The 25,673-nt window shown below is 42.8% G+C and overlaps 2 protein-coding genes across 2 annotated transcripts in view; one reads left to right on the top strand and one right to left on the bottom strand.

Annotated features, from left to right (window-relative positions):
* The window catches only part of LOC132835153 (eukaryotic translation initiation factor 4E type 2-like), a 41,621-nt gene extending 18,931 nt beyond the window's left edge, over nt 1-22,690 (bottom strand). Inside the window, exons 1-3 of the mRNA XM_060854486.1 lie at nt 22,498-22,690; nt 5,721-5,835; nt 779-913 (exon numbers count right to left, since the gene is read on the bottom strand). Of these exons, the coding sequence (XP_060710469.1) occupies nt 779-913; nt 5,721-5,835; nt 22,498-22,517 (270 nt within the window). The 5' untranslated portion in view covers nt 22,518-22,690. The remainder of the gene's footprint in view (nt 1-778; nt 914-5,720; nt 5,836-22,497) is intronic.
* The window catches only part of LOC132835198 (uncharacterized), a 58,688-nt gene continuing 55,646 nt past the window's right edge, over nt 22,632-25,673 (top strand). The window contains exon 1 of the mRNA XM_060854562.1: nt 22,632-22,822. Coding sequence (XP_060710545.1) covers nt 22,632-22,822 — 191 coding nt within the window. The remainder of the gene's footprint in view (nt 22,823-25,673) is intronic.

Below are 25,673 nucleotides of genomic sequence, written 5' to 3'. Positions count from 1 at the left end.
GTAACAAAAACATAACATTCCTGATTACTTGCTGTACCTGCATACTAACCTTCAGTGATTTATATATTTCTCAGAGTTCTGCAACCTCTTACCATTCAGATATGCTTCTTTTTTTTTCTGCCAAAATGGACAAATTCACACTTTCCCACATCGCATTCCAATTGTCAGATTATTGGACACTCTCTTAACCCATCTCTATCACTTTGAATGTTCCTTATGTCCTCTTCACAACACAATTTTCTACCTACCCTTGTGTCATCAATTTAGCTCCCTTTCTTTCAGTCCATCTTATGAATTCATTTTTATGAATTGTAAAGAGTTGAGAATCCAGCACCATTTGAATGGCACGCCACTTGTGATATCCAACCAGCCTAAAAAAGACCCATTTATTCTGACGCATTGCTACCTGTTTGCAAGCCAATATCTATCCATGCCAATACATTACCTCCAACACAATGAGCTGTTATTTTCTGCAATAACCTTTGATGTGGCAGCTTATTAAATTCCTCTGAAAATCTAAGTACAGTACGTTTCACTGGTCCCCCTTTATCCATAGCACAAGTTACTTCTTCAAAGAACTTCAATAAATTAGTTAAATACGATTTCCCTTTGACAAAACCATGTTGGATCTGCTTGATTACTTAAATTTATCAAAATGCCCTGCTATAACATCCTTAATAATAAAGCTTTTAATATTTTCCACATGATGGATGTCATTGTTATATTGTATTTATAATGAATACAATTCTACTTTTCCATGATTTAATAGCTTACTTACTGATGCAACTGTTCCAATCTGTTTAATGTTCTGTTCGTAGCTCTGAGTGTTGGCTGGCCTGCTTGGTGTGCGCCTGGAGTACCAGAAGGTGTAGTTATACTGTAGAGGGTGTTCACCAGCTCCAGGTGTCACTGCCTGTATAAACCACAATCAATAAAATTAATCAACAGCGCTTTAAACTTAACTTCCTTTCCTCACAGTTCTCATAATTTTAGACTTCAATTGTGAATCACTGAACTCTCTGGGCCTGTTTACAATTTAAATCCATGTTCACATTAGTATGTATACATCTCAAACTGCAGATTTAAAAAAAAAACTCATTCATGACTGGCATTTATTGTCCTTTCCTAGCTTAAGAGTCAACCACATTGCTGAGAGTCTGGAGTCACAGGAGGCCAGACCAGGTAAGGATGGCAGTTAGGCGAAAGTGAGGACTGCAGATGCTGGAAATTATAGTCGAGAGTGTGGTGCCGGAAAAGCAAAGGATGGCAGTTTCCTTTCCTGAAGGACATTAGTGAAGAAATCGGTTTTTCCAGCAGTTGACAATGGATTTATGGTCATCGTCAGCCTCTTAATTCTAGATTTAGTAAAAAAAATTAATTCAAATTCCATCATCTGCCGTAGCAGGATTTGAATCCTGGTTCCCAAGACATTACCGAGGTCACTGGATTAATAGTCTAGTGAAAATACTAGTAGACGATCACCTCCCCGGGTATTAGCAGATGATTGTACCTTTGATTGTTTCAATTGCCAATGAAGCAAGGATCTTGGCCGTGTTCCAAAAACATGAAACAAGATAAAACAATGAATAAGAAACACAGAAAGACAGAGAACAAATGACGACCATTTGCCCGTAGTGCTCATGTTGGCTCTTTTAAAGAGCTACCAATCAGTCAATTTCCCCAGCTCTTTCCCTAATCCTAAATGTTTTCTTCCATTGGGTTCGATGCATTTTGGTCGGAACATTGTCCCACTTAAGTTGTCTCGTGTCTTCTCTGTTTTAAAGGGGATATGAGAACATATGGATCCTGGATTCTTTGTGCCTAATCTTTGAAGTAGCAGGTAAGGTTAACAATGGAGTTAATAAAGCTTGTATGATCATACTGTTTATAAGTATGGCATTGTGAAATAACTGCACAGAGGTCAGTATCTGTCATCAAGTTACCCTTTATTCACTTGTGCACAGTACACTGGCTGCGGCGAGCCAGCTTGGAATCAGTCATCAGAACTGAGGAGATTCAAAATCTCCTACTAATATTGGTTAGCCAGGGCTTTCCTGATTGGCCCAGCTGAATACCCCAATCAACAATCTTGTAGTCAACCTGGTTCCAATTACTACACAGAGAGAACCAAAAGTGAGGACGTTTTACAAGTCCGTTGTAAAATACTAGCTCAGTTCCAGATGGAGTATTATGTTTAGTTCTGGTCACCACACTTTAGAAAGTACATGGAAGTTTCAGAGACAGTATACAGGAAGCTTGGCAGATGGTTCTGGGAATGAGACGTTACAGTTACATGGACAGACTGGATGATTTAGAGTTCTCCTTAAAAGAGGAGGGATTAAACAGGATAATATAGAGGTGTTTGAAATCGTGAAGAGTTTAGACGGTTTTTCTTTATTTACTATTTCCAATGGCTGAAAGGTGGATAAACAAAAGAGAAAAATTTAACATGCTTAGCAGAATAAGAAGTGACGATGAGAGAATGACACTTCTATACAATGGGTAAGATTTAGAAAGTGCTGCATAATAGAGTGATGGAAAATGACTCAATTGTAGCTTCTAAACAAAAGGAAAATAGATAAGTATGTAGAAACCAAAAACAACTGCATGAATACGAGAAAAGACCAGAGGAGTGGGACTATTAGTGGATTGTTCTTTAAAAAAAGCTGACAGTCTCCTTCAGTGTTTTCCACTAATTCCCTTTTCAAAATTATTACAGAACACAGAGATGGATCAGACTGAGTCATAGATTCATACAGCACAGAAACAGACTCGTCGGTCTAACTCATCAGCACCAACCAAACATCCCAATCTATTCCAGTCCCATTCGCCAGCATTTGGCACATATCCCTCTAAATCCTTCCTTTTCATGCAATCATCCAGATGTCTTTTAAATGTTGTAATTGTACCAGCCTTCATCATTTCCTCTGGAAATTCAGTTCATATACTCATTATCCTCTGTGTGAAAAAGTTACCCCTCAGGTTCTTTTCAAATCTTTCCCCTCACTCTAAACCTCTGTCCTTTAGTTTTGGACTTCCCCACCACAGAAAAAAAAGACTTTGGCTATTCACCCTATTCATGGTCCTCACAATTTTATAAACCTCCACAAGGTCACCCTTCATCCCGCAACACTCCAGGGAAAATACCTCCAGCCTATGCAGCCTCTCCCTCTAGCTCAAACACTCCAGTCCTGGAAACATCTTTGTAAACTTTTTCTGCATCCTCCCAAGTTTAACAACATCCTTATTTTTGAAGTTACTCTCAAGAAAGATAAGTGGACTCAGTAGTCCACATTGCTTCTTCAGTGCTGTACTATACTAAGGATTTAATTCTCTTTTGAACTTTATCAGTGAGGCTTCTTTTTTATTCATTCATGTGATGAGGGTGTCTCTGGCCAGGCCAGCACTTATCGCCCAAAGAGCAGTTAAGTGACCGGTCAGTCTGGAGTCACCAGGTAAGGATGACATTCTTTTAAAAAAAAGGCTTTTTCCAACAATTGGAATTTTGAGCAATTTTCCAACAATTGAGAATGGATTCATGGTCATCAACGTACTTTAATTCCAGATTTTATTTAATTCAAATTCCATCATTTGTCATGGCAAGATTTGAACCTGAGTCCCCAGAGCATCACTTGTGTCTGTAGATTAACAGTGCAGCGATAACACCACTGCTTTCAGCTCACTTTCAGGTAGTGCCAGTTTTTCCCTTTGTGTCACATAGAAGCACTGAATACAGGAGCAAGAGTAGGTCACTCAGCCCTTTGAAACTGTTCTGCCATTCAGCATGATTGTGGCTGAAAACCAACTCATTGTCCTGTTCCTGCTTTCTCTCCATATCCTTTCGTCCCTTTAAAACTAATAACTATATCGACATATTCCTTGAAAGTCTTCAATGTTTGGCTTCAATTTCCAGGGTGAAGAAATTTCTCCTCATCTCTGTCCTCTCTGTGACCCCTAGAATCTGGAGTCCCTGGTCATTGAAAACATCTTTCTTGCATCTACCCTGTCCAATCCTGTTAGAATTTTATAGATTTCTAGGAGATTCCACACACTCCCCTCGCAGCATTCTTCTAAGCTGCAGCCAATCTAGTCCTAATTGATCCAGTCTCTCCCCCTACGTCAGTGCCATCATATCATGGATCCGTCTGGTTGACCTTCTTTGCACTCCCTGAATAGCCATAGCAGCTTCCTCAGATAAGGAGACTAAGTTGTTTCTTGTTCCCTTGCAATTACTTTGAATCTATAAAATTAACTGTAAGTTGCTTGGGCTTAGGGAGCTGGATACTGGGTCTTCGCAGGTGCCTGTTTGAATGCCTCTGTCCTCTACTTTTTGTTATACTACCACCTACACTGTGGATAAGAGATCCAAGAGCAGGACAAATTAGTTTGCCTTGCATACTTTCCTTTGGGGCAGCAGTTGGCCTCTGATCAGTATCTCAAGCTAATTTTGGGTGTCCAATGCTCTGATCTATGTTTGATCACTTCAAGAACCAGCATTGCATTGACCAGAGACAGCGAGAGAGTGACCAAATCAAGAGCAGCAACACTATCTGAAATAACATAAGCAAACTCACAAAACATTTTTTTCTGTTCAAAGCTTTTGTCACAAACTTTAATATAGGCAAGTAAAAGATGAAGGGATCGCACATTGTGAGGATAATAAGAAACAAACTGGAAAAGTGAGCAAAAGGATCCTATGATACAATACTGAAATCATCAATAGTAGTAAGTACATTAAATCAAGTCATTAATAAAAACAAAAAGACACTTGGGTTAATTTCTACTGGAATATAAAGATGCAAAGATCACATTAAACTTAGTTAATTTTATTGTTCTTGCAAGAATGTTTTACTCTCTATATTACAACAATAATTTAGAAGTACTAGAAAGAGGCAAACAAGATTTACATGGATGATACAAGCACATACAGTTCTTTATCACCCTGCTAATATGAAGGATATTGGAAAGAGTGCAGAAAAGATTTACAAGAATATTACCTGATGGAAGGTTTGAGTTATAAAGAGAGGCTAGGTAGGCTGGTACTTTTTTTTACCCCTGGAACCTAAGAGGTTTAGGGGTGACCTGTTGCTGGGTTTATAAAATCATGAGGAGCATAGATAAAGTGAATAGCAAAGGTCTTTTCCAGAGGGTAGGGGAGTTCAAAACTAGAGGGTATAGCTTTAAAGTGAGAGGGGAAAGATTTAAAAGGGATCTGAGGGGCAACCTCTTCACGCAGAGAGTGGTGCGTATATGGAATGAACTGCTGGAGGAAGTAGTTGATGCAGGTACAGTTACTACATTTAAAAGACAGGACAGTACATAAATAGGAAAGGTTTGGAACGATATGGCCCAAAATAGGCAAATGGGACTAGATTAGTTTGGGAAAGCTGGTCAGCATGGATGAGTTGCACCGAAGAGTCTGTTTCTGTGCTATATGACTTCATGACTCTATAAGTTGTTCACTTGGGAGGTATGTCTGCAATGTCTGGAGTTAACACTGGATACATTATAACCTCCTAGATGACTTGATAGCTGTAGAATTACAGATATAAATCAATGTGATATCAATCTGGTTCTACACATTTCAAAGGTACACCCAGGATTTGGCACCACCTGCTCTGTACCCTTTGCCAGTTGGTAAATAATAATTTCACTGCATTCTACAAATATTAAAGTAATAATTCTAGTTTTAAGGCGCGTGAGAAAATGTCAATGCTCACCTTTCGTTTGGCTGTGCTTTGAATCTTTTCTTGATCACACACTTCTGTTTCCTTCTCCTTCAATAATTCACTGTCTTCACTATGTTCATGGTCTCCACTATCATCATCTTTCAGGCTGCAAAGAGAGAACATACACAAGGTTCATTATCTTGTTCGATAACATTTGTGTGAAACACTGTGAGAGTTGTTTGTTTGTCCATGGGATATCAGCATTGCTGGCTGGGGTCTGGAGAAAGTGGTGAATGGTGGTGAACTGACTTTTTGATCGCTACAGTCTTTGGGGCTCAAGGACACCCACAGTGCTCGCAGGAGGGGAGTTCCAGGATTTTTACCCAGCAACAGGAAAGGAATGGTGATTCATTTCCAAGTCAGGATATCAAGCTTGCCAGAGGGGAACTTGCAGGGGGTGGTGTTCCCAACCATCTGCTGCCCATATCCTTCCAGGTGCAGGGGTTGGGGGTTTGAAAAGATCCTATGGAGGAAAGCACGTTGAGTTGTCAAAATGCATCTTGTCTCCAGTACAGATTTTTGCCACGTTGTACATATAACAAATGGGATGGAAATCAAGTTGGATGCCTTCTCCTGGATAGTGCCACATTTCTTGATTGCTGTTGAATTGCCCCACCCAGGTAATTACAGAGTGTCTGCCACACTTCTGGTGTAAAACTTGTAGATGTGGCAGCCAAAAAAGCTCTGATATGCACTGTAGTCACAGACTTTGTACAGCTGGTGTAGTTCAGTTTCTGGTCAATGGTAACCCCCAGGATCTTAAAAGTGGGAGATTTATCCATGTTAATGCCATGATAATGCCATTTTTCCATGGGCCAGTGGTTAAACTGTCTTTTGTTGGAGATGGTCTTTGCCTAGCACTTGTACAGCACGAATGTTACTTGTCACTTATCAGCCCAAGCCTGCTTATAGTCCAGGTCCTGCTGTGTATCGATACAAACTGCTTCACATTAAAACATAGAAGATGGAAACAGGATTATGTCATTCAATACGGGTTGAAAAGCGTGGCAATGGATAAAACACAAGAGTCAGACAGCATCGGAGGAGCAGAAGAGTCGATGTTTTGGACACAAGCCCTTTGTCAGGAATGTGGAGGGGGAAGGGGGCTGACAGATAACTAGTGGGGTGAGGAGGGGTGCTGGGGCTAAGCTGGGTGGGTTTGTGATAGGTGGATCCAGGTAGCAGGTGATTGAGATAGGTCGGTGGGGAGAGTGAAGCAGATAGGTGGGAAGGAAGATGAACAGATTGGTCAGGTCAAGAGGGCAGTGCTAAGTTGGAGGGTTAGATCTGGGATGAGGTGGGGGGGGCGGAGATTGTAGTTGTAGGTGCCTGAGGCAAAATGTTATGAAGTTGAAGGTGTGTACTGTATCTTTAAGAGAGAGTGAAAGCTGGCAAGCACCTGTCATGCTACAGTGTGTGCTGGAAAATTGGAAGATGTAACATTTTGCTGGAACCTAGATACCAGTTGTTTTCACAGCAGTTCAAATTTAACCAACCAGTTTAAATTATACCCCAAGATACTAAAACCCAATCGAATTTGAATTTTACTGTTTTAACAACATTGAACCAATGAAACGATCTGATATTTGGGGTATAAAAAGCAGGCTTTTTGGACAGTTAGCCAGGAAGAGCACCATCTGCCATTTGAAAGATTGCTATTCACCACACTCTGTGTCAAAGGTACCTTTTTGTTATGAAACATCTTTATAGCAGAAGACTATAGATGACCCAGGGAGATCTACAGACAGAGGAAGATTGACAGTGGAGACGACAGCCACTGTCTGATTTTGAAAATTGAATTGCTGTAAATCTAATTGGGGCTTTATAGGATCAGTATATTGTTATAGAGTGGGAGGTAGATAACAAACTTTTAAGAGAAAGGAGGCTTAAAGTTGTAAATAATTAGCGTTTACGGTTCACTTTAGAATTAAAGGATAAACTTGGTATATTTTTCTTTAAATGGTGGAATTTGAGTAGTTCTCTGTCACTTATACCTTAACAGGTTATGAGATAAGGTGAGCTTTTCTGTGTGTTTGGGTAAATTAGCAGAAGGATTTACCGCCATGTCATACAGAAAGATGAGGTGCTCTTCCTCCAGTCGGCAGGTGGCTTTGATTTGGTGGTAGAGGGGACCCAGGATTTGCATGTTCTTGGGGGAGTAGGAGGGAGAGTTGAAGTGGTTGGCCACAGGATGCTGGAGTTGGATGGTGTGTGCGGACCAGAGATGGTCCCTGAACCATTCCACGAGTTGGTGCTTGGTCTTCCCGATGTACAGGAGACCACATCAAGAGCAACTGATGCAGTAAATGAGGTGGGAGAATGTACAAGAAAATCTTCGTTGGATTTAAAATGATCCTTCAGGCCTTGGACAGAGATGAAGGGGGAGGTGTGGGCGCAGGATTTGCATTTCGTGCAGTGGCAGGGGAAAGTGCTGGGAGTGAAGGGTGGGTTGGTGGCGAGTGTGGACCTAACGAGGGAGTTGCAAAGGGAATGGTCTCTGTGGAATGCAGATGGGGTGGGGAGGGAAATATATTTTTGGTGGGGGTGTGTGACTGTAGGTGACGGAAATAGTGGAGGATAATGCGCTGAACCCGGAGATTGGTGGGGTGAAGGTGAAGGGGTGGGGTTTGAGGGTGGAGGTGCGGGAACTGGAGGAGATGTGATGCAGGGCATTGTTGATCACATGGAAGGGGAAATTGTGGTCCTTGAAATAGGAGGACACCTGAGATGTCCTGGAGTGGAATTGCTCCTCTTGGGAGCAGATATGGTGGAGGTGGAGGAATTGGGAGAAGGGGGGGTTGGGAGGAGGTGTATTCAAGGTAGCTATGGAAGTCAGTGGGTTTGAAATCAATGTCTGTGTTGAGTCGGTCGCTGGAGACAGAGACAGAGAAGTCCAGGAAAGAGAAGGAGGGAGAGAAGGTCCGTGTGAGCTTGAGATCAGGGTGGAAGATATTGGTGAAGTTGATGTACTTTTCAAACTTCTTGTGGGAGCATGAGGTGGTTCTAATACAATCATCAATGTAACAGAGGAAAAGGTGGGCGATGGTGTCGGTGTAACTACAGAAGAAGGACTGTTTCTTGTATCCTACGAAAAGGCAGGATTAGTTCAGGCCCGTATGAGTGCCCATGGCTACCCCACTTGTCTGTAGGAAGTGGGAGGATTCCAAGGAGAAACTGTTGAGAGTTCTGGCAATCGAATGAGAATGTTGATGGAGAGGGGACTGATTGGGTCAGTGGGAGTGGAAGAAACAGAGACTGTTCAGGCCTTCGTCACAAGGAATGGAGGTGTATAGGGATTGGCTGTCGATGGCAAAGATGAGGTGTTGGGTACTGGGGACTCGAAAGTTATGGAAGAGGTGCAGCGCCTGGGTGGTGTCCTGAACGTATGTGGGGAGGTCATGGACCAAAGGAGACAGGACAGAATTGAGATATGAGGAGATGGGTTTGGTGGGGCAGGAGCAGGGGGAGACAGTCGGTTGGCTGGAGCAGTCAGGTTTGTGGATTTTGGGATAAGAAATAGAACCAGATAATGTGGGTTGGGGAATTATGAAGCTGGAGGCTGCAGATGGGAGGTACCCTGAGGTGATGAGGTTGTAGACAGCCTGTGAGATGATGGCTTGGTGATGAGAGGTGGGGTCGTGGTCGCGGGGGTGGTACAAGGAGGTATCAGTGAGTTGCCATCTGGCTTCAGTGATGAGTAGGTCAGTGATGTATGCTATCACTGCGCCTCCCTTGTCAGCTGGCTTAATGGTGAGGTTGAGATTGGAGCAGCGAGAGTGGAGGGCTATGTGTTGCGAGAGTGAAAGCTTGGATGGGTGATAGGGGTGGACAGGTTGAGGCGGTCAATATTGTGTCGGCAGTTGGAGATAAAGAGGTCGAGGGAGGGTAAGAGGCCAGGATGGTGTAGTAGTTGGAGATAGTAGTGTAGTGGGATGAAGTTAAGATCTTTCCTGAGGTCTGACCATTTGTCCTCAGTGAGGGGGAGGTCTAGGGGGTTAGTGAGTAACTGGTAGGGCTTGGGGCTGGGGCCTGGTGTTGAGCTGGAGATGGAGACTGTCTCTGGAGTGGGGGCAGTCTTGTGATCGTTGATGATGTCAGCACTTCACAAGTTTCCAAATCTCACCATCTCCCCCCACCTCATCCCAGATCCAGTCCTCCAACTCAGCACCACCCTCTTGACCTGACCTACCTGTCCATCTCCCTTTCTACCTTTCTGTCCATCCTCCCCACCGACCTATCATAATCACCTGCTACCTGGATCCACCTATCACCATCCCACCTACCTTTCCATACCCCCACCCACCTATTTATCTCTCAGTCCCGTTCCCCCTCCACATTTCTGATGAAGGGCTTATGCCTGAAACGTTAACTCTCCCGCTCCTCAGGTGCTGCCTGAGCTGTTGTGCTTTCTCCAGCACTATGCTTTTCAACTCTGACTCTCCAGCATCAGCAGTCTTCGACCCGCCATTCAATATGATCATGCCTGATCACTGAACTCAATACTCCAAATCCTGCCTGACCCTCAAATACTTTGATCGCTTTCACCACAAGAGCTATATTTACCTCCTTTTTGAAAACATAATGTTTAGGCCTCAATCACTTTCTCATTGGTTCGTCTTACCATCTCAGGAATCAACTTGATAAACCTGCGCTGCGGTCCCTCAGTTAAGGAGGTTAAAGCTGCATACAATAATCCAGGTGTAACCACGACTGCATACAATATTTCAGGTGCTTAAGTATCTGAAGAATTGTAAATGGTGCTGAGTGTTGCATAATTATGTTCAGGTTGCATCACTATTTCTGAGGTGGAGGAAAGGTAACTAACAAAGCATATTAAGACTGCTGAGTATCCTTAGGAACTCCTGCAACGATGTCCTGGGGCTGAGATAATGACAACCAAAAACATCTTTCTTTGGAATGGGTATGACCAAAACCCCAGCAAAGAGGTTTCCTATTTCAATGATTCTCATTGACTCCAATGGAGCTCCTTGATGTCTCACACGCTCAAATGTTACCTTGATGTCAAGGGCAGTGACTCTCACCTCACTTCCGCAGTTCAGTTCTTTTGTCCATGCTTGGACCAAGGCTGTTATGAAGTGAAGAGCTGAATGACATTGGTAGAATCCAAACTAAAAGCCAGCAAGCAGTTTATTTCTTTTTAAGTGATGCTTGATAGCTCTGTCAATGACACCTTTCTCACTTAGTTGATGTTCCAGAGCAGACTGATAGGGAGGCAAATGGCCAAGTTGGATTTGTCCTGCTGTTGTATGCAGGACGTACCTGGGCAAGTTCCACATTATTGGATAGATGCCAGTTTTGTAGGTGTATTAGGACTGCTTGGTTAGAGGTCAGTTAGTTCTGGAGCACTTATCTTTAGTAATATTAACAAAACACTAACAATAGTTTTTGCAGTATCCAATGCCTTCAGCCATTTCTTGATGACACAGGGGAGTGAATCAATTTAACTGCAAACGGGGATCTATGATGTGGAGGACCCAAGATATGTCATCCACTTTGCAGTTCTGGCTGAAGCTGAACGCAGTGTTTCAGCCTGGCCTTTTGTACTGATGCACTGGCTCCCCCATCGTTAAGGATGGGAATCTTTGTGCAGCCTCCTTCTGTTAGTCAGTTAATTATCCACCACCCTTCACAACTATGGAAGAAGTGCAGAGCTTCAATCTAATCTGCTGTTTTCAAATTGTTTAGCCATGTCTAATATTTGCTGCCTGCACTGTTTGGCATACAGGTAGTCCAGTGTTGCAAATTCACCACATTGATCACTCATTTTTAGCTAAGTCTAATGCTGCACCTGATATGGCCTCCTGCACTCATCATTGAATCAGGATTCATCTTCCAACGTGATAGAAATGGAAGTGTTGCGAATATGCCAGCCCATGGCTTCACAAATGTGGCTGAATATATTTCTGTTGCTGGCAGCCCAGTGCCTCATGGATTTGAGTTTTGAGTTACTAGGTCTGTTTGATGTCTGTCCGATGCAGTGAGGTGGCAGCACTACAACTCATTGGAACTTATTTTTCCACAACAACTGTGCCATAATCACTCTTACTGATACTGTCATCACCAGACATCTCTTACAAGTAGATTGGTGAGGTCAAGGACATTTCTCCCCTGTATTAGTTCCCTCACTACCTGCCACAGACCTTTATGATTTGACCCACTCAGTCAGTGGTGGCAGTACCAAGCTACTTTTGGTAATGGACGTTGAAGTCCTCCACTCAGAGTACATGCTGTGCCATTGCTGTGTTAGCAAGACAGCAATAATGCATTCTGGTAAAAATGCACTGTTCCAATGAAGCAGAACACAAACTCAGGGAACAACATGTCATTTTCCGCTTAGGCACTTTACAGCCTCAAGGTCTCAACATTGAATTCCATAACTTCAGAAGATGACCTAATTGTGTTTCTTCTCTATTTTTCTTACATTCCCCCAACTCCACACAGGCTTGTTTTGCTTAAAACAAAAACAGAAATTGCTGGAAAAACTCAGCAGGTCTGGCAGCATCTGTGGACAGAAAGTAGAGTTAACGTCTCAGGTTCAGTGTCCCTTTTTCAGAACCTTCTTTGTGTCTTGTTTATTTTGCTCATTCCCTTCCCTTCACATCTTAATTTACACCTATTTTGTATGTCTTTTTGTCTTTCACTGCCATTAACAACCTTTTTGTCTTTTGCACTGGGCCTCTATATCAACTGCTCCCTTGTTCCTCCTCTGCATCTGTCAAAAGTATATTAAAAAATTCCAAGACCTTTCAATTCTGAAGAAGTCATACTAGACTCAAAACATTAATTCTATTTTCACCTCTACAAATAATGCTGAATCTGCTGAGATTCTCCTGCATTTTCTGTGTTTGAAGATAAGGAAAAGATGCAGGAATACGCAATTCAGCCACTGACCCACTCTGCCATTCGTATGATCATGGCTGATTTTATCTTGACCACAACTCCACCTTCCTACCAGCTCCCCATGATCCTTTAACTTGTTACTAATTCAAAATTTGTCTATCTCCTCCTTAAATTTAGCCAAATGTGTCAGCATCCATCACACTCTAAGGTACTGAATTACACATATCCACTTCCCTACATTTGTCATTTCAAATCCACTACCCTAAACCCTAAAATTATGACCTCTTGTTCTAGCTTGTCCCCACAAGAGGAAGTATCTACTTTTCACCTACACTGGCTTTACAAGCATTTAAATCACAAGGCTTCACATTCCTATCCCTTACTCAATTAGGTCTCCTCTCATTCTTCTAACCTTCAGAGAGTACACGCCAAAACTGCTCAATTTCTCTTCATAAGAGAAACCCCTCACCTCTGGAATCAACCTAGTGAATCTTCTCTGAACTACCTCGAATGCAACTACATCCTTCCTCAAGTAAGAGGACAAACCTGTACACAATACTCTGGATGTGGTCTCACTAATGATTAGATTAGATTCCCTACTGTGTGGAAACAGGCCCTTCCGCCCAACCAGTCCACATTGACCCTCCGAACAGTAACCCATCCAAACCCATTTCCCTCTGACTAATTCACCTAAAACTATGGACAATTTAGCATGGCCAATTCACCTGACCGGCACATCTTTGGAATGTGGGAGGAAACCGGAGCACCCGGAGGAAACCCACACAGACACGGGGAGAATGGGCAAACTCCACACAGACAGTTGCCCGAGGCTGGAATCAAACCTGGGACCCTGATGCTGTGAGGCAGCAGTGCTAACCACCGAGCCACTGTGCCGTCTAATGGTTTGTACAGTTGCAGAGATTTTATACTCTATTCCTTTAATGATATATGCCAAAATTCTAATAACTGCGGTACCTGCATACTAGTTTTCAGTAATTCATGGATGAGAAAACCAGATTCCTCTGCACAAAAGCAGTCTAAAGATCTCAATTCAGATAAGTTGTCTTTTTATTCTTCTGACCAAAATGGATAACCGTATACCTATCCACATTAAACTCCATCTGCCAAATTTTAGCCCATTCACCTAACCTATCTATATCCACTTGTAAGTTTCTTATTTCTTTAATTCAACTTATTTGCCCACCTACTTTAGTGTAATTACAAAGTACCTTTCACTGCTGTATCTAAGTCATTAACATAGATTATAAATAATTGTGGTGCCAGGGCCAAACCCTGTGGAACCCCACTTGTTATGTTGTGCCAACCAGAAAACGACATCTTTATCCTGACTTTCTGCTTTGTGTTGATTAGCCCATCCTTTATCCAAGCAGATAAGTTATCCCTAACCCCATGAGGTCTTCTCTTGTGTATTAACCTTTTGTGCAGCACTTTATCAAAACAAAAAACATTAGATTGCCAGCACTTACAGCATTTTGTTTTTATCTGAAGATACAATCTCATATTTGCTTCTATGACCTCAATAATGAGAATCAATGCTAGACTAATATCCCAGACTTAGTGTTGAATCTGACTGATCTGCTAGCTTTCTTCCATAAAGCATTCATTCGCTTGTGCAATTATGTCGCACGGCTACTTTCTTTCATCAAGCATCTTTCAACTAACATGGGTTTGTATGGTAAACAGGTATTTGATAATGTGAAGTTTCATAACAGTGCTTGATCCTATCTTCACCCAATGTGTGTACATGCACGTTTTCTCGTACGGTCCCTGGATGGAAATATTGAGTCTCTCCACCCTTTTCACCTACATTGGTTTTATCAACATTCAAATCACAAGGCTTCACATTCCTATCCCTTACTCATGAACCACTGCTGAAAGTGACAGTTATCACTAAGTTAGCAGCAGGCTTGGTTTTAAGGCTTGCATGGGGAAGAAATGCATTGAGTAAGATATGAAATTGTTGCAGACACCTGTGAATCTATATCTCAGCAAAGATGAGATCTCACATGCAGATGAAGCTAGCAAAATACTTGGATCACTAGAATCAGTAGGGATTCAAATATTTCATTCCTGCAAAGCATGAGTGAGGTTTAGTTAGGTCATAAAACATCTAAAGACACTTTGACCTTTATAAATAAGGGCATAGAGTACAAAAGTAAAGAATTAATGCTAAATCTACAAAATATTTTGTTCGGCCAAAGTTACAGTACCATCTGTAGTTATGATGCACCACTACAGAAGGTAGATTAAAAGCCATAGACAACACACAGTTTAGGTTCACCAGGATAATATCAGGGAAACAAAACTATAGTTAGCAGAGACCTGGTTACAAGGGCTATATCCACTATGTAGCATTTGCTGGGAGATTTAATGTAGGCTTTCACAACAATGAGTTTTGAGAGGATGATCAAGTTGGACAATCACTAACTAGGGATCATGACAAATTTAAACTAAGACTGTGACCAAGACTTGCTGGATAATAGAATGTTTTCCCACAAGGAATGGCCGAGACAAATATCATGTTATGTTTTGTGGGGTAAGCAGGATAAATTGTTGAAGCTGAAGAAGATGCAGAATCATGGTGGCATGTGACAAGTGTCTGGTTGTACTGCCAAAACAAAACACCTGTTTCTGACATTTATGTGGCTTCTTCACTGTAGGTGCTTCGTAATAGCCTGAGGCACATCAAGCCAAAGAAGATTAGTGTGGAGAGGTGTCTGTGGATGAATGATAACTAAAATAAACTCTACCACAATGTTGGCGAAAAGAAGTATGTAATCAGTAAACAGATAATGAACATTAACCTCATTTGAGAAAAGAAACGTTCAATATCTAATTTTAAAAAACTGCCAACTTTAAATATTAACTGGAAAAATGTCTACTTTGCTGATGTGGAATGCAGTTGGTCAGAGTTGAAGTGTACAATTATAATATGTTTGAGAGGAAGTGGCTGTCACATTTGTCTTTTCTTATTTGTTGTCTGAAGATTACATTAGCCTGAGCCAAATGACAATAAAATCATACACCTTACTTTTTGACCTGGACCAAATGACATCTTCCCTACAGAAACTATTTAACAACGAACAACACTCAGACAGGATATAATGCAATCACTTACTTGCTTGATCAACACGATAAGTTAATGGAAAAGGACTGAAGTTTACACCCTACACAACAACAACTGCACACATACTGGCATCAATATATCACTCATTAAGTTCTGCTCAAATGTAAACTTATACCTATTCAGATTAATAGGTTGAGATTTTAGCTAAAGGTTTCTAAAATATGTTGATCATTCTCATAAATTCCTTTACCACTACCTAACACTGCAAAGCTTAGGAGGGGAAACAAATTCATCTACAGTGCTGCCTAAAGTTGCAAGCTAAAGTTGAGCAGCCTATTAATACTGGCTTATTTCCAGTCCCAGGTGTCTTGTTTGGTGACATACTTGTAGACTGCTAAAGCAACTGCTCTACTCCGAAACTAGTCTTTGTAGGGGGCCCCAACCAGATGACTGAATCAAAGATCTGAATGGCCTACTCCTGCTCCTAAATGCTATGTCCTCAAAATATTCAGGGAGAAGTCAAACAAGTTCAGCAGCTGATGGAGACACGATGGTGACTGATGCAAGATGAACCTCTTCCACCAATCACATGTGTAGGACCAGATTCCAGATGTTGGAGGGCATGCACAAATCACAAACCTCCAAAATACCCATCTATTCAACTTTCAAACACCATCTCTTCTGCATGTGGCAGAACCTGCACATCACTCATTAACTTGCATTTGAACATAAAACTTAAGAAGACCGAGCGGCCATTTGGCCCCTCTAGTCTGCTCTGCCATTCAAACAGATCAAGGCTAATCTGCTTGTAGTGTCAAACCTATATTTCCACACATAATCCCCTACACAACACCCTCTGACTAACTTGTTGGTCAAGAATCTTCTAATTATCAGCCATGATGGGCTGAATGGCCTAATTTCTGCTTCTGTGTCTTATGGTCTTACTTTTGGCTTAAATGTACTAAGTGAAATGAAAAAACTGTTTCCATTAGTAAAAGGAACACAATCAAGAGAGGAAAGATTTAAAGTGATTTGCAAAAGTAACGGTAATATGACAAAAACATTTTCACTCTGAATCTATAGGGTGTAGAATGTACTGGCTGGAAATGTGGTAGATGAAATAACTCCACAGAGTATCCCATCAAGTCACACTTTATTTCCATTTGGACAGTCCTTGACACTGATCCAGGTATCTCAGAGAAAACATAACTTCTGATACACTAGTTTAAGTTTGCCAGCCAAGACTCCCTGATTGGACCAGATCAACAGCCTCAATCAGGAAACTTAAATTCTGTGAGTTCCACCTGGATGACCTGACTTCAATCACTGCAGTGGAGTCAAATTGAATTGAGACATTCAGCAGGACATTGAATGATTATTTAACCAGTAGTAAGGTACAAGGATATGGAGGAAAATAACAGAGATTAGCACTAGATAATGAAGCTCATTTGAAGAGCTGTTGCAGACATGACAAGCTGAATGGTCTCTTTTCTGTGCCAGAAGACTTCTGTGATTCTGAAAGTCTGGATGCCACCACCATTTTCTGGGGAAGATTTGTGACTCCCAGACAGAAAAAAAAGTCCTCATCTCTATCCTAAATACATGACTGCTTACTTTTAAAATGTATCCCCTACTTCTTGTCTCACACCAGGGAGACATCTTTTCATCTGCCCTGTCAAGTCTCCTCAGATTCTTGCATATTTCAATATGATCACTCTCCTTCACCTTCCCTCCTCCTCACCCGTTCCTTCTCATCCCTCACCTGCTCATCTTCTCCCCTTATGTTCGACACCCTCTCCCTTGCTCCTCCCTCTGCTGCCTCTCCTTTGGCCCCTTGTCTCTTCTCCCCCCCACTGCATCACGGCTTGGTATGGCCACTGCTCTGCCCAGGACCATAAAAAAACTACAGAGAGTTGTGAACACAGGCCAGTTCATCGCACAAGCTAACCTTCCATCCAGTGACTCCATCTATACTTCTCGCTGCGTCAGGAAGACAGTCAACATATTCAAAAACCTCTCCCATCCTGATTATAATCTCTTCCAACAACTACTGTCAGGCAGAAGATACAAAAGCTTAAATACATGGACTAACAGATTCAATAACAGTTTTGTCCATGCTGTTATTAGACTTCTGAATGGACCCCTCAAATTTTAAAACTAATGTTGATCTCACTATTTGTGATTTGGAGATGCCAGTGTAGGACTGGGGTGTACAAAGTTAAAAGTCACACAACACCAGGTTATAGTCCAACAGGTTTAATTGGAAGCTCTAACTTTTGGAGTGCTGCTCCTTTATCAGGTGGTTGTGGAGTACACAATTGTAAGACACAGAATTTATGCAAAAGTTTACAGTGTGATGTAACTGAAATTATACATTGAAAAATACCTTGTTTGTTAAGTCTCTCATCTGTTAGAATGACCACGTTAGTTTCTCTTCTTTCGTATGTAAATCGCAAAACTTTTTTTAACTATTGGTGTCAGCCAGATAATGTATTGGCTATTAGTACCTCCCTGTGCTGCTGTCTGTGCCATAATGTTTAGACTGATTCTAATCTAAAAAATGAATTAACAGAATCATATATGGATTCATGCAATTTTTGAGCAAAGTACAATATAACTCTGCAAGTACAAATTTACCCCACAAACTTATGTGTATGTGTGCATGTGGGTGTGTGTGGGGGGTGATGGTGGTGGGGCTGTGAGTGTCTGTGAGAGAAAGTATGTGTGTGTGAGTGTAAAGGGGTCTAGGTCTGTGAGAGGGTGTGTGTGAGAGTGTGGGAGTGTGTGTGTCTGTGTGGGAGTATGTGGAAAGGAGTGCCTACGGGAGTGTGTGTATAGGAGTGTGTGTGTGTGTGTGTGTGTAGTGCAATGGGGTCACCTGTAGTGTGACATGAACCCAAGATCCTGGTTGAGGCCATCCCTATGGGTACCGAATTTAGCTATCAGCCTCTGCTCGGCCACCTTCCACTGCTGCCTTGGAGGATGGTCACCTGAAAGTCTGAGGTCAAATGTCCCGGACCGCTGAAGTGTTTTTCAACTGGGAGGGAGCACTCATGTCTGTTATTGTTGTACAGTGCCCATTCATCCATTGCCGTAGCCTCTGCTCGGTTTCCCCAATGTACCATGCCTCAGGGCATCGGTGTCTGCAGCGTATGAGATAGACAACGTTGGCTGAGTCGCATGAATACCTGCCATGTACATGGTGGGAGGTGTCCCCACATGTAATGGTGGTATCCATGTCCATACTCTGACACATCTTGCAGTGTCTACCTTGACATATAGGCCACTTAGCCTAACCTCAATTGTTGGTAAAATTCTAGAATCCATCGTTAAGGATGAGGTTTCTAAATTCTTGGAAGAGCAGGGTCGGATTAGAACAAGTCAACATGGATTTAGTAAGGGGAGGTTGTGCCTGACAAACCTGTTAGAATTTTTTGAAGAGGTGACAAGTAGGTCAGACCAGGGAAACCCATTGGATGTGGTCTATCTAGACTTCCAAAAGGCCTTTGATAAGGTGCCACATGGGAGGCTGCTGAGTAAGGTGAGGGCCCATGGTGTTTGAGGTGAGCTCCTGGCATGGATTGAGGATTGGCTGTCTGACAGAAGGCAGAGAGTTGGGATAAAAGGTTCTTTTTCGGAATGGCAGCCAGTGACAAGCGGTGTCCCACAGGGTTCAATGTTGGGGCCGCAGCTGTTCACGTTATATATTAATGATCTGGATGAAGGGACTGGAGGCATTCTAGCGAAGTTTGCCGATGATACGAAGTTAGAAGGATCTAGACAGTTTGGGAGAGTGGTCCAGGAAATGGCTGATGAAATTTAACGTGAGCAAATGTGAGGTCTTGCACTTTGTAAAAAAGAATACAAGCATGGATTACTTTCTAAATGATGAGAAAATTCATAAAGCCAAAGTACAAAGGGATCTTGGGAGTGCTAGTCGAGGACTGTCTAAAGGTAAACATGCAGGTTGAATCTGTGATTAAGAAAGCGAATGCAATGTTGTCATTTATCTCAAGAAGGTTGGAATATAAAAGCAGCGATGTGCTACTGAGTCTTTATAAAGCTCTGGTTAGGCCCCATTTGGAGTACTGTGTCTAGTTTTGGGCCCCACACCTCAGGAAGGACATAATGGCACTGGAGCGTGTCCAGCGGAGATTCACACGGATGATCCCTGGAATGGCAGGTCTAACATACAAGGAACGGCTGAGGATCCTGGGATTGTATTCATTGGAGTTTAGAATAGAAACTTACAAGATAATACATGGCTTGGAAAGGGTGGACGCTAGGAAATTGTTTCCGTTAGGTGAGGAGACCAGGACCCGTGGGCACAGCCTTAGAATTAGACGGGGTAAATTCAGAACAGAAATGCGGAGACATTTCTTCAGCCAGAGAGTGGTGGGCCTGTGGAATTCATTGCCGTGGAGTGCAGTAGAGGCCGGGACATTAAATGGCTTCAAGGCAGAGATTGATAATTCCTTGTGACATCAAGAATTTAAGGGCTACGGGGAGAATGCTGGTAAGTGGAATTGAAATGCCCATTAGCCATGATTAAATGGTGGAGTGGACTCGATGGGCCGAATGGCCTTACTTCCACTCCTATGTCTTATGGACAGGGCTGTATGGAGTTGTCCTGAAAGCCGGACAGTTTGTTACCAACAATGATCTGTTTGGGGTTTGGTGGCTGTTTAAGGCGAGCTGTGGAGGTGTGGGAAGGTCTTGGTGAGGTGCTCATCCTCACTGATAATGTGTTGCTTGCTGCGCAGAACACACACACGCAGGCACTCCCACAGACACACACAGGCTGGCACTCTCACAGACAAACACACACACTCCCACAGACCTAGACCCCTTTACACTCTCTCACACACACAAACACACTCTCTCACAGACACTCAGAACCACACCAACTGCACCCCCCCAAAACACACACCCACATGCACACATACACATATAAGTTTGTGGGGTGAATTTGTACTTGCAGAGTTACATTGTACTTTGCTCAAAAACTGCATGAATCCATGTAAGATTCTATTAATTCATTTTTTAGATTAGAATCAGTCTAAACTTTATGGCACAGATAGCAGCACAGAGAGGTACTAATACCCAATACATTATCTGGGCTGACACCAATTATTAAAGTTCACTTGAGAATGTAACGTTTAAAAAAAAGGTTTACATATGAAAGAAGTGAAACTAACATGGTCATTCTAACAAATGAGAGACTTAATAAACAATCAAGGTATTTTTCAATGTATAAATACAGTTACATCACACTGTAAACTTTTGCTATAAATTCTGTCTTACAGTTGTGTACTCCACAACCACCTGATTAAGGACAATGGACAATAGGTGCAGGAGTAGGCCATTTAGCGCTTTGAGCCTGCACTGCCATTCAATATGATCATGGCTGACCATTCCTAATCAGTATCCGCTTCCTGCCTTATCTCCATAACCCTTGATTCAAACTCTTTCTTAAATGAATCCAGAGACTGGGCCTCCACTGCCCTCTGGGGCAGAGCATTCCACACAGCCACCACTCTCTGGGTGAAGAAGTTTCTCCTCATCTCTGTCCTAAATGGTCTACCCCGTATTTTTAATCTGTGTCCTCTGGTTCGGCACTCACCCATCAGGGGAAACATGTTGTGGTTCTGTTCGCCGAGCTGGAAGTTTTTGTTGCAAACGTTTCGTCCCCTGGCTAGGCGACATCATCAGTGCTCTGGAGCCTCCTGCGAAGCGCTTCTTTGATGTTTCTTCCAGTATTTATAGTGGTCTGTCCTTGCCGCTTCCGGGTGTCAGTTTCAGCTGTCCGCTGTAGCGGTTGGTATATTGGGTCCAGGTCGATGTGTTTGTTGATGGAGTTTGTGGATGAATGCCATGCCTCTAGGAATTCCCTGGCTGTTCTCTGTCTGGCTTGCCCTATGATAGTAGTGTTTTCCCAGTCGAATTCATGTTGCTTGTTGTCTGCGTGTGTGGCTACTAGGGATAGCTGGTCGTGTCGTTTCGTGGCTAGTTGATGTTCATGTATGCGGATTGTTAGCTGTCTTCCTGTTTGTCCTATATAGTGTTTTGTGCAGTCCTTGCATGGTATTTTGTAAACTACATTAGTTTTGCTCATGTTGGGTATCGGGTCCTTTGTTCTAGTGAGTTGTTGTCTGAGCGTGGCTGTTGGTTTGTGTGCCGTTATGAGTCCTAAGGGTCGCAGTAGTCTGGCTGTCAGTTCTGAAACGCTCCTGATGTATGGGAGTGTGGCTAGTCCTTTTGGTTGTGGCATGTCCTCGTTCCGTGGTCTGTCTCTTAGGCATCTGTTGATAAACATGTTTCCTGCTGCCAGAGTGTCCAATCCTTTCATAATCTTATATGTCTCAATCAAGGAGCGTCGCTCCGAAAGCTAGTGCTTCCAATTAAACCTGTTGGACTATAACCTGGTGTTGGGTGACATTTAACTCACTATTTGTGCACCTTCTCTGCAGCTTTAAAGTTGTATTCTTTAATTTGTTCAGTTGCTCTATGCACTTTGTAATGGTACTCCATGCAAAACCAAACATTTCACGGTACCTAAATACATATGTGACAATAAGAAATCAAATCCCTCACTCCATCCAACCCCAGCATCAAACACACTACTTGTGTTTTCAATGCACGAGTGACGTGCTGATGACCAATCAGAGGGGCCAGCCTCAGCCCACCCTCCTTTGTGCCACTTCGCCAATCAGCGGAAGGACAATGGGCGGGACTTCCTGGTGCTTGCCCCGCCCCCTCAGCTCGAGCCACCAACCGCCCACAGGAAAGTTTTTCTCGGTTAACTGACGGTAAACTTACGCTTGGAATTTGTTGTTCATTTCTCCAAGGGCTTCCCTCAGAGAGAGCAAGATGGCGAAAGCGAGTAATCCTTCAAAGTGTCGGGTGTTCCAAAGAAATAAATCGGCTAGTTTTTAAAAGATAAAAAATAAAATATGTATCCGACTCGTGTCGAGGAGGCCGTGTCCCTGGCGGTACCGTCGGGTGCGCGTGCGCCAGATCTACGGCAGGCTCCTCAAGACAAACGGCGGTCGGACAAAGATTGCGATTTCGAAATCTTCATGAACGGAGAGGCTCGGGGGGGTTACAATTACAGAAAGAGCGTGTTGCGTCTTGTGTACTCGTGGTAGAGATCGCAATGTGAGCCGCTGGTAAAGTAAGACTACACCGAGAAAAATGCAAGTAAACCGTTGCTGTGCGGGGAGTGCAGTCTACAGGACTCCATGTTAAGGTCTTACCATTGGGGACGAAAAGGAAAACTGTTGGAGAAATTCTGCAGGTCTGGTCACATTCGTGGAGATAAAATACAGTTAATGTTTGGAGTCAATACCGAGGAAGGCTAATTGCATTCGACACATTCTCTCTGCTTTTGCTGCCAGATCTGCTGAGTTTCTCCAGTGATTTGTTTTTGTAGAATTATACAATCCTTCCAGTGCAGAAGGAGGTCATTCAGCCCATTGACTTTGCATCTATCCTCTGAAGTCTAGATTAGAGTGGTGCTGGAAAGGCACAGGAGGTCAGGCAGCATCCGAGCAGCAGGAAAATTGACGTTTTGGGCAAAAGCCCTTCATCAGCCCACACCAATCCTCTGAAGAACATCCTACCCAGTCCCAGCCTCTTTGCTTATCCCTTTCGCCATTGGTTCGATGGTTAGCACTGATGCCTCACAGGTGCAGTTCCAAACTCGAGCAACTGACTGTGTGGAGTTTGCACATGCTCTCCATGTCTGCGTGGGTTTCGTCCCACATTCCAAGGATGTGCAGGTTAGGTGAATTGGCCATGTTAAATTGTCTTAATGTTTAGAGATGTGTCGGTTAGGTGCATTAGTCAGGGGTAAATGTAGAGTAATATGTTTGGGGAATGGGTCTGGGGTGATTTACTCTTCAGAGAGTCGATGTGGACTTACAGTCATAGAGATGGACAGCATGGAAACAGACTTTTGATCCAAATCATCCATGCTGACCAGCTATCCTAACCTAATCTGGTCCCATTTGCTAGCACTTGGCTCATGTCCCTCTAAACCCTTCCTATTCATATCCCCTTTCAGTTGCCTGTTAAATGCTGTAATTGTACCAGCATCCACCACTTCCTCTGATAGCTCATTCCAAACACGCACCACCCTCTCTGTGGAAAAGTTGCCCCTTAGGTCCCTTTTATATCTTTCCCCTCTCTCCAAAAACTTATGCCTTCTAGTTCTGGACTCTCGCTGTCCAGGGAAAAGACCTTGAATATTCACCTTATCCATGCCTCTCACAATTTTATAAACCTCCATAAGGTCACCCCTCAGCCTCCGATGCTCCAGGGAAAATAGCCCCAGCCGAATCAGCCTCTCCCTATAGCTCTAATCTTCCAACCCAGACAACATCCTTGTAACTCTTTTCTGAAGGCTTTCAAGTTTCACAACGTCCTTCCAATAGGAAGGAGACCAGAATTGCACACAATATTCCAAAAGTGGCCCAACCAATATCTTGTATAGCCACAACATGACCTCCCAACTCCTTTACTCAGTGCTCTGACCAGTAAAAAGGCTAGCATATCAAACGTCTTCACTCTTCTATCAACCTGCGACTCTACTTTCAAGGAACTATGAACCAGCACTCCAAGGTCTCTTTGTTCAGCAACACTGCCCAGGACGTCACCATTAAGTCCGTCTCTGATTTGCTTTCCCAAAATGCAGCACCTCACATTAATCTAAATTAAATTCCATTTGCCACTTCTCAGCCCATTGGCCCAACTGATCAAGATCCTGTTGTATTCTGAGGTAACCTTCTTTGCTGTCCACTACACCTCCAATTTTAATGTCATCTGCAAACTTACTAACTATACCTTCTATGTTCACATCCAAATCATTTATATAAATGACAAAAAGTAGTGGACCCAGCACCGATCCTTGTGGCACTCCACTGGTCACAGGCCTCCAGTCTGAAAAGCAACCCTCCATCACCACCCTCTGTCTTCTACTTTCGAGCTAGCTCTGTATCCATATGGCTAGTTTTTCTCGTTGTATTTCGTGAGCTCCAACCTTGCTGAATATGTTACTGTGAAGATCTGGACCCCTGGGAAGTGGGGAGGGTGGTGCGGGGGGGAGTTGGTTCTCTCTGTTCCATGCTCGGTCAATAAGCGCTCACAATCGGTCTGGTTTTTTTAAGACTTCATTCTTTATTTGTTCATATGGCTGGTTACAGAGCATCCAGAAACACAGAGCTTGTATACATCTGTATTCCTCGGAAGAGCTGCTCATATGGTTTAAAATGAAGACATTTTCATACTTTTAAAGAAAGGTACAGGCCATAATCGCATAGTACATTCAGACAATTACCGATCAATATATACAATATTGCTTTATTTGATAGTTACTTGGTTCAATGATATTTCCTGGGAACCAATTTTGTTTTCCAATACTCAGGCCATCCTTATCTCACTAACCAAGCCATTACATCTGCATTTGAAGGTCAGTTAGGATGGCCAGTAATGTCTAGTCTAGTTATTTCTATGCTGTAAAGGAAGCATTGTTTGCTAATCTCTATTGAAGCAGACTGTGGTTAGTCAATTATGAAGCTATAGCGGAATTAAAAGCCATTTTATGCAGCTTTTAGCAGAATTGTCGAATTGCAGCCACAAAGCCATTTTGTCACGTTATTTGTATTGAAAAGCCATTTTATTGTCACCTAAGTTATTAAGAGCGTCTGTTAAATGGTTGTTCCTGACAACAACTAGTTACCTCAGCCTGTATTCAGGTTTCAGATCCTCATCTCCCCCGTTCGGTCATTCCATGACCACACCATAGGATGGGAGGGCATAGATTAGATCAGTCCAATCCAATGGACACTAGAGCCTGCCATATTTCCTCCTCCAAGGAGGAGGAAGCAGGGGTGGGCAACCGCTCCTCCTCACCTTCATTTGGATGGAGAAGAAGCATCTTCTGGGGGGGGAATCCAATGTTGTCAACAGAAGCTATTAGCTTGGCAATGATACAT

The sequence above is a fragment of the Hemiscyllium ocellatum genome, chromosome 44 (assembly GCF_020745735.1).
Source record: "Hemiscyllium ocellatum isolate sHemOce1 chromosome 44, sHemOce1.pat.X.cur, whole genome shotgun sequence".
NCBI lineage: Eukaryota > Metazoa > Chordata > Chondrichthyes > Orectolobiformes > Hemiscylliidae > Hemiscyllium > Hemiscyllium ocellatum.
Note: the sequence above shows the minus strand (reverse complement) of the source record. Positions and strands in the feature narration are given on the sequence as shown.